This window comes from Acanthisitta chloris, unplaced genomic scaffold (assembly GCF_000695815.1).
Source record: "Acanthisitta chloris isolate BGI_N310 unplaced genomic scaffold, ASM69581v1 scaffold24394, whole genome shotgun sequence".
Lineage (NCBI taxonomy): Eukaryota > Metazoa > Chordata > Aves > Passeriformes > Acanthisittidae > Acanthisitta > Acanthisitta chloris.
The window spans coordinates 8,402-22,541 of NW_008671430.1; the positions used below are offsets into that span (position 1 = coordinate 8,402).

At 45.1% G+C, this 14,140-nt stretch overlaps 1 protein-coding gene across 1 annotated transcript in view; it reads right to left on the minus strand.

Annotated features, from left to right (window-relative positions):
• The window catches only part of LOC103801678 (ras GTPase-activating protein 3), a gene marked incomplete at both ends in the record, with an annotated part of 19,676 nt that extends 7,748 nt beyond the window's left edge, over nucleotides 1–11,928 (minus strand). Inside the window, 4 exons of the mRNA XM_009074102.1 lie at nucleotides 1,722–1,878; nucleotides 2,357–2,461; nucleotides 7,909–7,988; nucleotides 11,854–11,928. Of these exons, the coding sequence (XP_009072350.1) occupies nucleotides 1,722–1,878; nucleotides 2,357–2,461; nucleotides 7,909–7,988; nucleotides 11,854–11,928 (417 nt within the window). The remainder of the gene's footprint in view (nucleotides 1–1,721; nucleotides 1,879–2,356; nucleotides 2,462–7,908; nucleotides 7,989–11,853) is intronic.
• Between the last annotated feature and the right edge of the window lie 2,212 nt (nucleotides 11,929–14,140).

The following is a 14,140-nucleotide window of genomic DNA, read 5'->3' on the forward strand; positions in this document are numbered from 1 at the left end:
GTTGTAATGGCCAGTTCATCAACGTGTCCCATGGGTTAGGTGTAACACCCCAGGTTTTGAGGGCTGTGTTCTGAGCACAAGAGGGCAGCAATTTAAAAACCATTACAGTACAGTCTCTTTTTTCCCCTCCCAGTTTTAATATCTGTCATTTCACTGAATGCCATGGGAAGCAAGTGAAGAGGAAGAACTCTATCGAACCATTCCCAATTACAAGTCACAGTGAGTACTGAACTGTTCTGGCACTGAAAAAAATAAAAGCACTGTTACAACGGTCAAAAGGAATCACAAGGGCACACATGGTCCAACTCTGACACTTCAGGGTAATTTCTTGCTTTGGGGTTTTTTATTCTTGCAAGAATCATAGAATGAGAGAAGTTTAGGGGTTGGAATGGACCTTAGAGATCATCCAGCCCCAACCCCCTGCCCTGGGCAGGGACCCCTCCCACCACACCAGGTTGCTCAAGGCTCATCCAACCTGGCTGTGAACACTGCCAGGGTTGGGGCAGCCACAGCCTCCCTGGGCAACCTGGGACAGTGTCTCACCACCCTCACAGGGAAAACCTCTTCCTGATATCTAGCCTAAATTTCCCCTCCTTCAATTATTCCCCATTGCCCCTTGTCCTGTCCCTGCAGCTCCTAACACAGAGTCCCTCTGCAGCTTCCTTGGAGCCCCTTCAGCTCCTGGAAGGTGCTCTGAGGTCTCCACACAACCTTCTCTTCTCCAGGCTGAACAGCCCCAACTCCCTCAGCCTGTGCTCACAGGGGAGATGCTCCAGTCCTCTTAGCAACTTCATGGCCACCTCTGGACTTGCTCCAACAGTTCCATGTCCTTCTCACGGAGCCCCTTCAGCTCCTGGCAGGTTGCTCTGAGGTCTCCACACAACCTTCTCTTCTCCAGGCTGAACAGCCCCAACTCTCTCAGTCTGCCCTCTCAGGCCTGGGCTGGTTTCTGGGCTCTGAGCTCACACTGCAGCTCATGGGGAGTTTCTCATCTACCATCGCACCCAAGTCTTTCTCCTCATTGCTGCTCTCTATTACTTCCTCATCCAATCATAGAACCATCAAGGCTGGAAGAGACCTCTAAGAACATCCAGTCCAACCATTAACCTGTCACTGCTGGAACCCCTAAACCCTAAACCGGATCCTCCAGTGCCAGATCCAGACACCTCTTCAACACCTCCAGGGATGGTGACTGCACCACCTCCCTGGGCAATATCCCAGTGCCTCAACACCCTCACAGGGAAAACATTTCTCCTCACATCCAATCTGACTCTGCCCTGGCTCAGCTCAAGGCCATTCCCTCTAGTCCTCTCCCTGCAGCCATGGCAGGACACACATCCCTCACCTCTCTCCAAGCCCTCAGGAAGTTGGAGAGTTGTAGAAACTCTGTTCCTCTCCAGCTAAGGAAAACAATTGATTAAGCTAAAGTTTACTTTGCATTTTCACATGTAAAATCAGAAAGTCACAGAGAATATGCTGCTGCTAAAACCACTGGTGTTCCTGGGTGTGCCTTCACCCACCAGACTGAAAGCAGATAAAGATCTCTGCAAGGACTCAAACAAGCACCAGGGATATGCAGAGCTTAACAAGGCTCTCAGGTCTGAAAAGGAAGAAGTTGACCTCTCTGGTAATTACCAAACTACCGGTGCCAGCAAGAAGAACATTCAGAGACCCTGCGAGGCTGATCTGCAGGTAAACAACAAACAGTGCAAGCAAATTACCTCAACATCTGCAGATTTGAGCAGAACATCTCTGAGTGGGCTGTAATAGTCTGAGGAAAAAACATGGTCTTCAGTGTAAACCACATTTAACCTTAAGGAACCAAGGTCATCAGGCTTCAGTGACTTGTTGCCATTATCTCTAGGCTGCAGGAAATACCTGATAGGCAAAAGAATTAAGACAGAAAGTTTGTGCTGAAACAGAAGATGATCTCAGGCAGCAGATATAAAATGTACAGATGCACAGAGTACTTAGACATGTATTTATGTATTCCTGAGAGCTCAGAATCAGACTCTAATTAAATTTGCCAGGCTGTTTTGCACCAACTGCAGCATGGGAAGTTCTGATCATAAAGATTTCTGTAGGTATGATTAAAACTCCACACACTAAGACCATGACAGTAAATAATATCATAAAAACAACCTGTTAGAACTCCCACGTGCAATACAGACTGAAACCTCTAATCACATTCTCAAAACTTTTTGTTCTTAACACTTGCTCAATGACTTTGGCTTGCTTACAGAAAAACATAAAAATTAAATCACTTTAAAACATTACTACATAGCACTAATTACTCTTAATTCATCACAGCAGACATATGTTTTTAGTTTTTCTCCCAAAGAAAAATGACAAGTACCAGGCTTCATAAGAACTAGACTGTCGGAGAAACTTCAAAGGGAGCCTCAGTTCTCCTAGAAACTCATCACCAAACTTCAAGTTGCTGGCATTCCAAAGGTCAACCCTGCAAGAAAAACAGATCATTTAAAAATATTAATAATACATTTAAAACTAAACTCAAATAATTTCAACTTTTTCAAATTTTGCTGGTGTTTTATTTTCCTCTCATGGTCTATGAGTGAAGGTGCCCTGACAGCCAGGAGGGACATCCTCTCCTGGGGGGGGTGGGAATCAGGCAAGGCATGGCCAGAGGGAGAGGGAGGGGATTGTCCTGCTCTGCTCTGTGCTGAGGCAGCCTCACCTGGAACATTGGGTGCAGTTTGGGTGCCACAATGGGAGAAAGATATTGAGTTATTGGAGTGTCCAAAGGAGGCAGCGAAGGTGGTGAAGGGCCTTGGGGGAAGCCACATGAGGAGTGGCTGAGGTCACTTGGTGTGTTCAGCCTGGAGAAGAGGAGACTGAGGACAGAGCTCATGGCTGGATACAACTTCCTCAGGGAAGGAAGTGCAGGGGCAGCACTGACCTCTTCTCTCTGGCACCCAGGGACAGGACCCAGGGAATGGGCTGAAGTTGTGTCAGGGGAGGGTTAGGCTGGAGATTAGCAAATGGTTCTTCCCCCAGAGGTGTTTGGGCACTGAACAGCTCCCAGGGCAGTGGGCACAGCCCCAAGGCTGACAGAGCTCCAGAGGTGTTTGGCCAATGCTCTCAGGCACAGGGTGTGATGGTCAGGGATGTCCTGTGCAGGGCCAGGAGCTGGACAGGATGATCCTCAAGGGTCTCTTCCAGCTCTGATTATCCTGTGATTCTGTGAGTTAGAAAGTCTTGACACAGTACAGGAATGGTTTCCAAACAGTAAAGAGATAATCTTACTCTGGATTTCTGAAGCTTTGCAATTCACCTCCATGAACCATCAGTGAAAAAAAAAATCTTGATTTCCTTGTTCTTATCTGTACTGTTCCCACTACCCATGTTGATAAAGATTCAGAGAACTGTTTGGCTACCTCACATAATGGAAAAATACAGGTAAAATAGACACCAGGGGAAACAAAGTGCAAAGATATTTAAGGACTCCATCCTGTCAGCCTCTGTCTAATCTGGGATTATCAGCAGCTAAGCAGCAGCTTTACAGAGTTAGGCTGAATGTCTACACAGTCCTTGTCTGTGCTCTAGTTCCTGGGAAGATCCACTGTGTCAACTTTATGTATTTGGGGCACCTAAACCAGTTCTGTAAACATATTCAAAGCTTTAGGACAGTTCTACCACTGTGTACAATCTATGTATTGCGTGAAGCTTCCACAATTTTTGGCACTCAGTCCCTCACGTTTGGGAAGTTCTCATCTGGATCTCTAGCTGACACTTTCTTCCCTTTCATATGCTCTTTAACATGAGGATGGAAAACAACTGCAGGAAGATTCAAAGCAGAAGTATTGGTGTCTAACCTAGCATTTGTAGGCAAAGGTTACTGCACTCACCTTGGAGTTTCAAACTCCAGGGTAGTGGTTTCTGTACATATTCTAAGGTTTCCTCTCTGAGGCATTTTTATTATAAACCAAACTCAGATGAGTGTTTTGCAGCTAAGTGACAAGTCTGGATGTGCATTGGCTTTGGGGAAAAAAGAAAGATACATAGGAAGAAATACAGGTTTTCAAACAATGAAGATTTTTAGAAGAGCAACTTTACTTTGGATAAGGTGCAAAGTCATGGACAATTCCAATCATGGAACCTTCCTAGTCTCAAGCAAGTCACAGTAGGCTTGTCAAGGAATGGATGTTGATAGCCCTGCTAAAGGTTTATCCTATCTTAAGCCAGTGCAGAGGATGTCACTTCTAAATCCTCTGAGCCTTGTAGCTCTCAACAGTGTCTCATGCATCAAGTGTCATACACTAGACATACCATCAGCTCACACCTGCTAGGTCAAGTACTTCAAACTCTGATGTTTTGACAGTATCTCTGCAGGACAAGAATCCTCCAGAAGGAAAAAAAACCTTTGAGAATTCAACCTCCTCTCCCATTTCTCTATATTGGGTGGATTCTTCTCTTGCTAAACAGCTTAGACAGCTAAAAACAACTTCAGGAGAAGGTGAGGAATCTTTTGAGAAGTCTATTTACAGTCAAAATTTACCAAGTATTTACAGGCTACTGGTTTCTAGTTTACCCAAATCCTTTCGAGATGCCCACTAGCAATAACACTTTCAAACACAGACAGCCAAAGGGTTTCCCCCCCCAGTTACAGAAGAAAAATCAGTGCAGAGGCTCTGCATGAGAGGAATTAACAACCCAAAGTAGATCTCACACTACACAGTAAGCCCAGCAGGCAATGCAGTCTGAAATAATAGGTTTGTGCTTTGGGAGTATAGACTCATAGAATCATAGAATCAACCAGGTTGGAAAATACCTCCAACATCATCAAGTCCAACCCTATCATGGTTACTAGACCATGGCACTAAGTGCCACATCCAGTCTCATCTTGAAAACCTCCAGGGATGGTGAATCCACCACCTCTCTGGGCAGCACATTCCAATGCCTGAGCACTCTCTCACTAAAAAATCTCTTCCTAATATCCAACCTAACCCTCCCCTGGCAGAGCTTGAGTCTGTGCCCTCTTGTCCTGCTGCTGGTTGCCTGGGAGAAGAGACCAACCCCCACCTGACTCCAACCTCCTGTCAGGGAGTTGCAGAGGGTGAGAAGGTCTCCCCTGAGCCTCCTCTTCTCCAGGCTGCACACCCCCAGCTCCCTCAGCCTCTCCTCATGGCACTTGTGCTCCAGTCCCTTCCCCAGCCTCGTTGCTCTTCTCTGGACCTGCTCCAGCCCCTCAATGTCCCTCCTGAACTGAGGGGCCCAGAACTGCACACAGTACGAAGCATAAGCAGCACTTATTAAAAATCTTAATACACAGACCTCAGGCTCTAAAAGATTGCTCTTAGAATCACAGAACCATCAAGATTGGAGGAGACCTCAAAGATCATCAAGTCCAACCACTGGCTGCCACTTTTCTGTAAAAAATTTCTTTCCCAAGCTTTTTAAAAGGCAGAACTATGACAAGTGTTATTCTGAAACTCTTTTTTTCTGGGACTGCAGTCTGACCAAACAGCAGGGAGGGGGAGGAGAAACAATGAATGCACCAGAACATCTGGTCCCCAAGTGTTGATATGCCCTGCCTACAACTTCCTACACCCACTCACAAAGAGAAACTTTCATAGCTTTAGAGAGAAACCATGAGAGACTGAGCCTCCTCTTTACCCTGTGGAATGGTATTTTTCTCAAGAGAGAAAAAGAAAATAAATCCCTGAGCCCATAAATTGTATGATCTATCCAGAGGGCACAGGGGCAATCCAATCCTGACTAAACAGACTGGAGGAAGTGAGTGGGGGTGGAAGGGGAACCTGATGGAAACAAAAACACTCTGTCCTATAGGGGACAAAACCTCTGAGCAGAATTTGCTCAACCAAGACTAACACTTTATTTGATTTTGTCTATTATTTAAGTGCTTAATCTTTCCCCAACTATTTTGCAAGCCTCCCCACCAACTACTCATGTCTGCCACACTGTGATGTGCTGGTTTTCAGGAATGACAGACTTTCCTGAAGCTCAGCTCCACATACATTAACGTTGCAGACAGTCATTTGTCCAGAAACTATATTTAGTATGTAAAACAACTGTGTATTTTAATTTAGTCCAGTGGTACAAAATAAGAATCAACTGAAGTATGAAGCAATGTGTAACCACTGTCCACTAGGTCTAGGGTCCCAAAGCCATCACAAAAACTATCAGATAATCCTTAGCTGTCATTTAAAATTATTGCATGTCTGACCATTATGGTTACAGAGACTAGTCTGGGACTCCAAAGACATGGTTAAGTTGCCCATTCCATCACATACATCCCATGGGATATGGAATGTGTTACTTCATACCTGCCTACACCACGTGAAGCTTTGCAGAAAAACAGTCTAATGCTAGGACTAGGTCATCTGCTGTGCTGCAACACTGATCCCAGCAAAGCAGCACAGCACTGAACTTGGGCCTTTGCTTCTCCCATGAATTGTCTGTAGGTTGCCCCTAAACCTAAAGCTATGTTTGCACTGCCTGATGTTCTCAGAGGAAGAGCACAGCTCTTGTCTCTCCCACATATGAAGAGTTTCCCTTTCCTGCCTCACAGAGCCATGGCAAACACAAATCCATCAATGGTCTGTGATCCTACACTGACAGGATACATGAACCAGCAGCTGACCATCAAATTAGAACAACCCTCAGTCACAGAATCATGGAATTTTAGGGGTTGGAATGGAGCTTAGAGATCATCCAGCCCCAACCCCCTGCCCTGGGCAGGGACACCTCCCACCACACCAGGTTGCTCAAGGCTCATCCAACCTGGCTGTGAACACTGCCAGGGTTGGGGCAGCCACAGCCTCCCTGGGCAACCTGGGCCAGTGTCTCACCACCCTTACAGGGCACAACTTCTTCCTAATATCTAACCTAAATTTCCCTCTTTCAATTTGTACCCAGTCCATTCATTCAACACAGATGCATATTCCTTGCTGGGACTCAGTATTGTTCCCTCTTCCCAGTCTCCCCTCGTTTCCTTATAGCCAATTGTGCTTCTGAAGGAACTAGGGAACGTTCTGGGACTCACTACCTCTCTAGTGGGAATACCTGGGGAGGAAGGGGGTGCTACTCTTCTCCCTCAGCCTTTCTTCCTCCAAATCCAAGCCTAAAGGAGAGGGGAATTTCTCACCACCTGATGCAGATACAGCAGTTTTCAGCTACACTCCATCCAGATCACCTAGTGCCCAAGTTTCAATGGATGGGATGGTATGATGCATGTGACACTCTCAAGCTTTGCACCTCCTACTGTTTTCTCTCCACTCTTCATACTCATCTGTCCCCACAGATGCAGTTGAAAGACCTTAGCAGGTTTTAAAATAGCACTAAAAGGGGAGCAAGGCGTAGGGTGGGGTTGTTTTGGTTTTGAAATCAGAATTGCTTCTTTCCTGTGCAACTGATTTCACTTTTATCATACCCAGTCTTGCAAGAAGGGGTTAAAGTTTGACATGCAAAAGAGAAGACAAACTGCCTCTGCCCCAGCAAAACTCCTGAATTCAAGAGGTTTCCTTTCAGGGAAGAAGGACCTTGTATATGTTGCTAATATTAAGTGATGGAAGAAAATACACTCTTTAACTGAGATCATTACAGAGGCTCGGGGCTCCCCTGGGAAAGTGAGGGAGGGAGAAAGGGGAGCCCAGACATGAAAGGCTGTGCTTTATGACAACCACACATTAGTATACACACAGAGTACATGGGATACAAAGGAAAGTAATAAGGATCTCTCCTGCAGCAGAACCATCACACATATTCAAGATACAATCTACAGGACAGTGGAGGTAAATGAATGTACAGATACAGTGATGCAGACTCATCTTGATTTATCAACAGTAAAACCATGCTTGACACTTTGAAATCAGAGTTACACAACTCTGAAAGACAACTTTATACCAATAAAGTGGTTTATGTTACCTAATCTCCATTTTGTCAACTTCATCGACGTCTTCAATATCAAAATGGGATTTCTTGTTGTAGCTACTGGGTCTTGTAACCTAATAAAAAGGAGGAAACTTTAACAGCTTGATCTGATACAAAACCATTCTGATTTAACTTGTACAAAGTTTTGGAATCATAGAGGATTTTAGGGGTTGGAATGGAAGTTAGAGATCATCCAGCCCCAACCCCCTGCCCTGGGCAGGGACATCTCCCACCACACCAGGTTGCTCAAGGTTTCATCCAACCTGGCTGTGAACACTGCCAGGGTTGGGACAGCCACAGCCTCCCTGGGCAACCTGGGCCAGTGTCTCACCACCCTCACAGGGAAAAACTTTTTCCTAGTATCTAACCTAAATTTCCTCTCTTTTGACTTGGGAAATAAAAGGGCAACTAATATCTGGGTTTTAAATACAGCTGTACAACAGGTGCCCTCAAGCACTCTGAAGAAGGCAGGGGAGGAACCAAAAAACCCTTAAAAACATGTTGTATCCAATTAAAATTGGGAACTTCTGCCTATCCTGATATCCTGGAAGTCAATTTAACCTGCCCACACAACAAATACCAAGCAGTCCAATTCTCCAAGTGACCCAAACCTGTGTTATGTCTATCAGAACATAGAACCAGCTGCACAGTTCACCAACCCTATTTGACAAACTGATAAACAGCAAAGCACAGGGAAAGAAAAACCAAAACAGAAAGCTGTAAGTGTAGAGAATTACCAAAATAAAAAGGGTTTTGTAGAAACATTTCTTAGCATTTGTTTTCTAGCATGATTACAGAAAGCCTTTGATGGTTGTATTTTTGTCAAGTGCGTCAGAAACTTGAGAAAAAGGCTACCCCACCCAGCTGAAACCACAGCAGGAACTGATCAAATGCAAGGGTGTATGATGTGTGGCTTCAGCTCTTGGTTGCACACAGAAGCTGAGCTTTATTGTAGGTTTAAATACACTTGTGGCTTAATAACTTCCCACTCACAAAATCTGGTTTTTATTGTACACTTGACTTTTTGGTTTGGGTTCGTAGTGTACGTGAGATGCAGATGGCACAAACAAGGGAGGCAACAATATAGCTGCCCAAGAGAGGAATCTTTGGCACAGGACACTGAGCAGAGTCTTCTGTGTGTATGTGTGAGCCAGGCACATAAAAACTAAAAGGCACAAGCAGCAGTGGAGACCAAGTGGTCTAGACTCATTGAATCAAATACACCTGGGAAGCCCAAAGTGCACAGAGAATTTAAATACAAGCTACAACCTCAGCAGTTAAGTACAAATTTCCTTACCCTACCCTTGCAAACATCCTTCACTGCTCCTGCAAACTATCCTACAGAGCTGCAAATGACATTTTCTGCCACCACGGTGAAGCTAATGGTGTCATTTTTAATGGAAGCAAACTTGGAAGTCTTCTATTCTCATAGAATTTTAGAGGTTGGAATGGACCTTAAAGATGATCCAGCCCTAACCCCTGCCTTGGGCAGAGACACCTCCCACCACACCAGGTTGCTCAAGGTTTCATCCAACCTGGCTGTGAACACTGCCAGGGTTGGGGCAGCCACAGCCTCCCTGGGCAACCTGGGCCAGTGTCTCACAGGGAAAAACTTCCTAATATCTAACCTAAATTTCCTCTCTTTCATTTAATTTCATCTCTAAATTTTCCATCTAGAAAAGAAAATCTATGCAACCTTTTAGCTGCAGAAAGGAAAGGACCCATTCATTCAGTGCTTCTTACAGCTCAGCTCCCTTCCTGGAGACAAAGCTCATCACTGTGCTAGCAGACTAGCAGGAAGGCTGAGGAAGCTGTTTGGAAGCAGCAAGTGACACTGCTGTCACCAACATGAATCTGTGCAGCTCCACAGGAATCAGAGCACTTCGTTACCATGCACCAGCCACAGGTCTGCCCACAGCTCATTAGTGAATGCATTTCCCAGTCAGAGCAGCTCTACTGAACCTTGTTCCTTGCAGACATTTAGCCTGATCCGCACTAACTACTCTGAAAAATGACATAAATCTATGATGGCTCTGTCTGCACTCAGGGTATGTTTATGTTTCAGAGTTCTGGCTGATTCAGACATTTCCTAAGCACAGAAAACATTTTGCTCTGAGTTAGCAGAACAACTGGGGCATGGGCTTGAGTTCAGGTTTTGCTTCTGCTGATACTTGCACGCAACCCAGTCCCAGCATAAAGGCAAGCTAAGCAAGCCTCCAGCCCACCCCCCAGCTCCAGCTGGAAGATGCTTTCTGTTTCTCTCCTTCTTCTCCCAATGTGGCACAACCTGCCAAGTTCAGTGTTTAAATTCATACACTGTTTCTGCAGCACACAGAAGGCTGAGGAATCAGACAGGTGAAGTTCCTGTGGTTTACAGTCTGAATTCCTGGATTACACTCACTGAGAGGCACTTCCAGAACTGCCTGTGTTGAGAATAAGGAAGCCCATTTTAGTTTATTTACATAGAGCATCACCCTTGTGTCACTGCCAAAGACTGTGGTTCTGGGCCAGGTGAAGGACTGAAATCCTGGGCAGCCCTGAGCAAACACAGACACCTCAGTGCAGTTTCACTGCTCAGCACCTCAGGATCTCTCCCATACCAACTATGCCCATTCAACAGAGTCACATGGAGGCTCTGAGCAGGCACAAAATCTCACCCCTAGCAGAGAAGTTATCTCCTAGGATGAGACATACTGTGTTAGCAGAGGAAAGATTACCTTAGACAGCCACCATGGCCAATCATCATGACTTCCATCCCTTTGGGCACTGAGAAAGTTCTCCTGCCAATAAAGAACTTGCTCTATCTGTTCCTCATATCCAAATACATTACATGAAGACAGACTTCAAATTAGTCAGTACAACTATCAGCTCCTAGGCAAAGAGAGTGGTTTGCAGAAGGAGGGGGAAGACAGCAATGCCAGGAATGACATATGCACTTCAGATCTGCACTGTGCAACTTGTATGGCTCCTCTTTCCACAGTTCTGCTTCCTGAAGTTGCTGCTTGTATCCCTAATTCAAGAAACCACAGCCCTAGGTGCCATCCCTATGCCAGCAACAATTTCCAATGCAAATCTGACCTGAATGATGCAAACCATATGAGCAGAAAGGGCTTTTCAATATATGCCAACTGCATTGTGCTGCTCTGGCTTTTCATGCACTTTGTTATTCCAGATATGTTCTTGAGGTGTCTCCTGAAATAGCCCATTTAAACACAGACCAGGAGTATGATGTCCAAAGGAAAAAGATGCACGTACTTTAGGAGCCAGAATGAAAGGTTTCAAGAGGTATCTAAATTATAAACACATGCAGATATATGTATGGACACACCACAATTACAGTACTCCAGCCAGAAAGAACCAAAATGAGCATTTTCCTGCCCTTGCTGAAAATGGTCTGTATTAAATAAAGCTGTAGAGGTTTCACCCACTTGGAGAAAAGGCACTGGTGTTGCAGCACACTGATACAAAGCCACAACAACTAGTTTAAGTGTATTTTTCCTCTACAGTTTTCAGTATTCCTAAGGAGATAACCTTCCTCCCATTGACTGGGAAAAACAGGGTGGAGCAGCTATAAAAACACAGACTGGAAAAAATCAGTAATTTCTGTGTGTGTGTTCTGAGTTTTGTTGTTTTGGGTTTTTTTCTTGTTTTTAAACCCATTTTTAACTGTCCTTTTTCAAAGCTCTTCTGGGGTGAGTAGTGATGGAGTGTAAAGCCTGTTGGTCAGAAGTGTCCAACTTGAAGGTTTTCCTCCAGAGCTGAAGGAATATGCAGTTCCCTCAGCAGACCCAGTCTGATCCTGGGCACTTCTTCTTCCCCTGCTCCATGCTCTGAAACAGTCTTCAAAGATGACAGCTGGCACAACATGGAGCAGGATGCTGTGCCAACTATCTACAGTCTAACATTTCAGCTTATCACCCGTTCCCTTGAAATACCAACCTCAAAATAAAACACTTCATCGAAATGTGGATTGTTGGTCTTCTTTTTAACTTTAGTCTTTTTGGCTTCTGATCTGAATGGAGAAAACAAAATAAACAAGAGGGAAAAAAAAGGGAAGAAACAACATTAGTGGAAGTGTGATCCTAGAACAGCCACTGAGGAGCAAATTGAAACATGATTTATCTGATCAAACTGGAATGCCATGTGGCTCCAGCACAGCAAGGCACAGATACTCACACACATTTGAGAGAGGTTCAATACATGCCTATTTATCTAAAGTGGCAGTAATCACAGTTTGTTATCCTCTTTTAAACACAAGTCCTTGAACCCTGATTCTGTCACTGGCTTGATCCAGCAGGATCTTATGTCTGCACAAAGCAACTGCAAGAACGAGGCTCTGAGCAGCAACATTTGGAGGTTTGTCTCAGTCTTGATGCGACTCAAAAATTCCTCATACCCTAAAAACACAGGAGAGAGACTAACATAGCTATTTCTGTGGTTCATATTTTATAATCCTGGCCTGAAGAATCAATACCTGCTTTTCAGTGGTGTTGAATAATTAGGAAAAAACCCCAGAATTAGCTCCTCAGTAAGAATTTTTACTGCTGTCCTACCACCCTTTTCCCTGCAGCCCTGGGAACCCAGAATTAGCTCCTTAGTAAGAATTTTTACTGCTGTCTTACCACCCTTTTCCCTGCAGCCCTGGGAGTACTTAGTTCATGTTATGGTGGTGAATTATTATGAGCAGTGCTGAGCAGAAGTATCTAATTCTATTGCTCTACTTCTCTATGTCTTGTTCTCTAGGAACAAGACATGGCAGACCTTCTCCCAGCCACTCAGCAGACCTGACCAAGTTCAGCACTGCCCATTCATCACCCACAGACAGTGCCATCCTCCTGTCCTGCCTTTTAGGACACAGACACCTCCCTGCTTGGTGCTGGGCTGAAGCCAACCAGTGCATTTCTCACAGGCCAGCCAACAGCTGCCTGATGACTTCCAAATGTTAGGAGCCTATGCCTGATTTGTTCTCACTACCTATGAGAGAAAAGCTCTGTGCTGCCCTGTGTTACCAATCTTCCCCTGCAGCTCTGCAGGCACAGATAAAACAGGCACAGATGGAGAGGCACATCAGCCATGTGGAAAACTGACCTACTAATCATTTCATCCCAGAATCTATCAGTCATTTCTCATGCACCAAAGCTGCTTAGATAGCTTGTAACTGCTTATATTAACTGGACAACTCTATGGATTTCATAGAGGTCAAGTAAAGCTGAGTCTAATTCCCAGTGCTGCTAGAGCTTCCTGTGTGATTTGAATGGACCTGTCCAGCAGTATACAGTGTTTGCCCATAGAAAGAGTTTTGGTCAGGAATTCTGATGGCTCTGTAAGCAGAAATCACACAATAAACAGCAGCACTTTTGTTGACATCTTTTTCTGCTTGCATTGCATAACTGCAGCCGAATAAAGCAGCTTTCCTGCTCTGAAATGAGAGGCACTGAAACATCCAGAGAGGAAAATGTTGTACAGATTAAGAATATCCCACTCTTCCTAGGAGAAGCTGAGAGATAAAACAGACTAATAGCCTCCAGGACACAGGACAGATTGCCAACCCCATCTCATCAGTCACACTTGCCAATCAACCTCTTCAGCGATAAACCCATCTGGGAGGGGACTGGGAAGGAGGATGTAGAACAGGAGGAGATTAAGGCAGCACAATTACTGAGCAATTACAAAGTAGGGATGGGAATAAGCTGCATGCTGTTTGCTGGAGATAGGAGGCAATCCTTCTCCCCCCACCAACACCCAGATAGGAACAGGATAAGGCTATGCTCCTTATTCTGAAGGGAAATACATTGTCAATAGCCATACATTATCCTGAGGGAAGCAGACAAAGGTAAGTTTGGACATTCGAGGATACGAGGGTTAGTCAAACAATCTCCTTACAGCTTCAGCAACAGCCACAAACAAGTTAAAGTCTTAAAACAAATACACAGCTCATTAGTGGAGATAAGGCACAACACACATAGACAAAGATCATAGAATCACAGAATCTGAGGGGTTGGAACGGACATTAGAGATCATTCAGTCCCAACCCCCTGCCCTGGGCAGGGACACCTCCCACCACACCAGGTTGCTCAAGGCTCATCCAACCTGGCTGTGAACACTGCCAGGGTTGGGGCAGCCAACACATCCCTGGGCAACCTGTGCCAGTGTCTCACCACCCTCACAGGGAAAAACTTCTTTTGAATCACAGAATCATAGATCATCAAGTCCAAACCTACTGTGG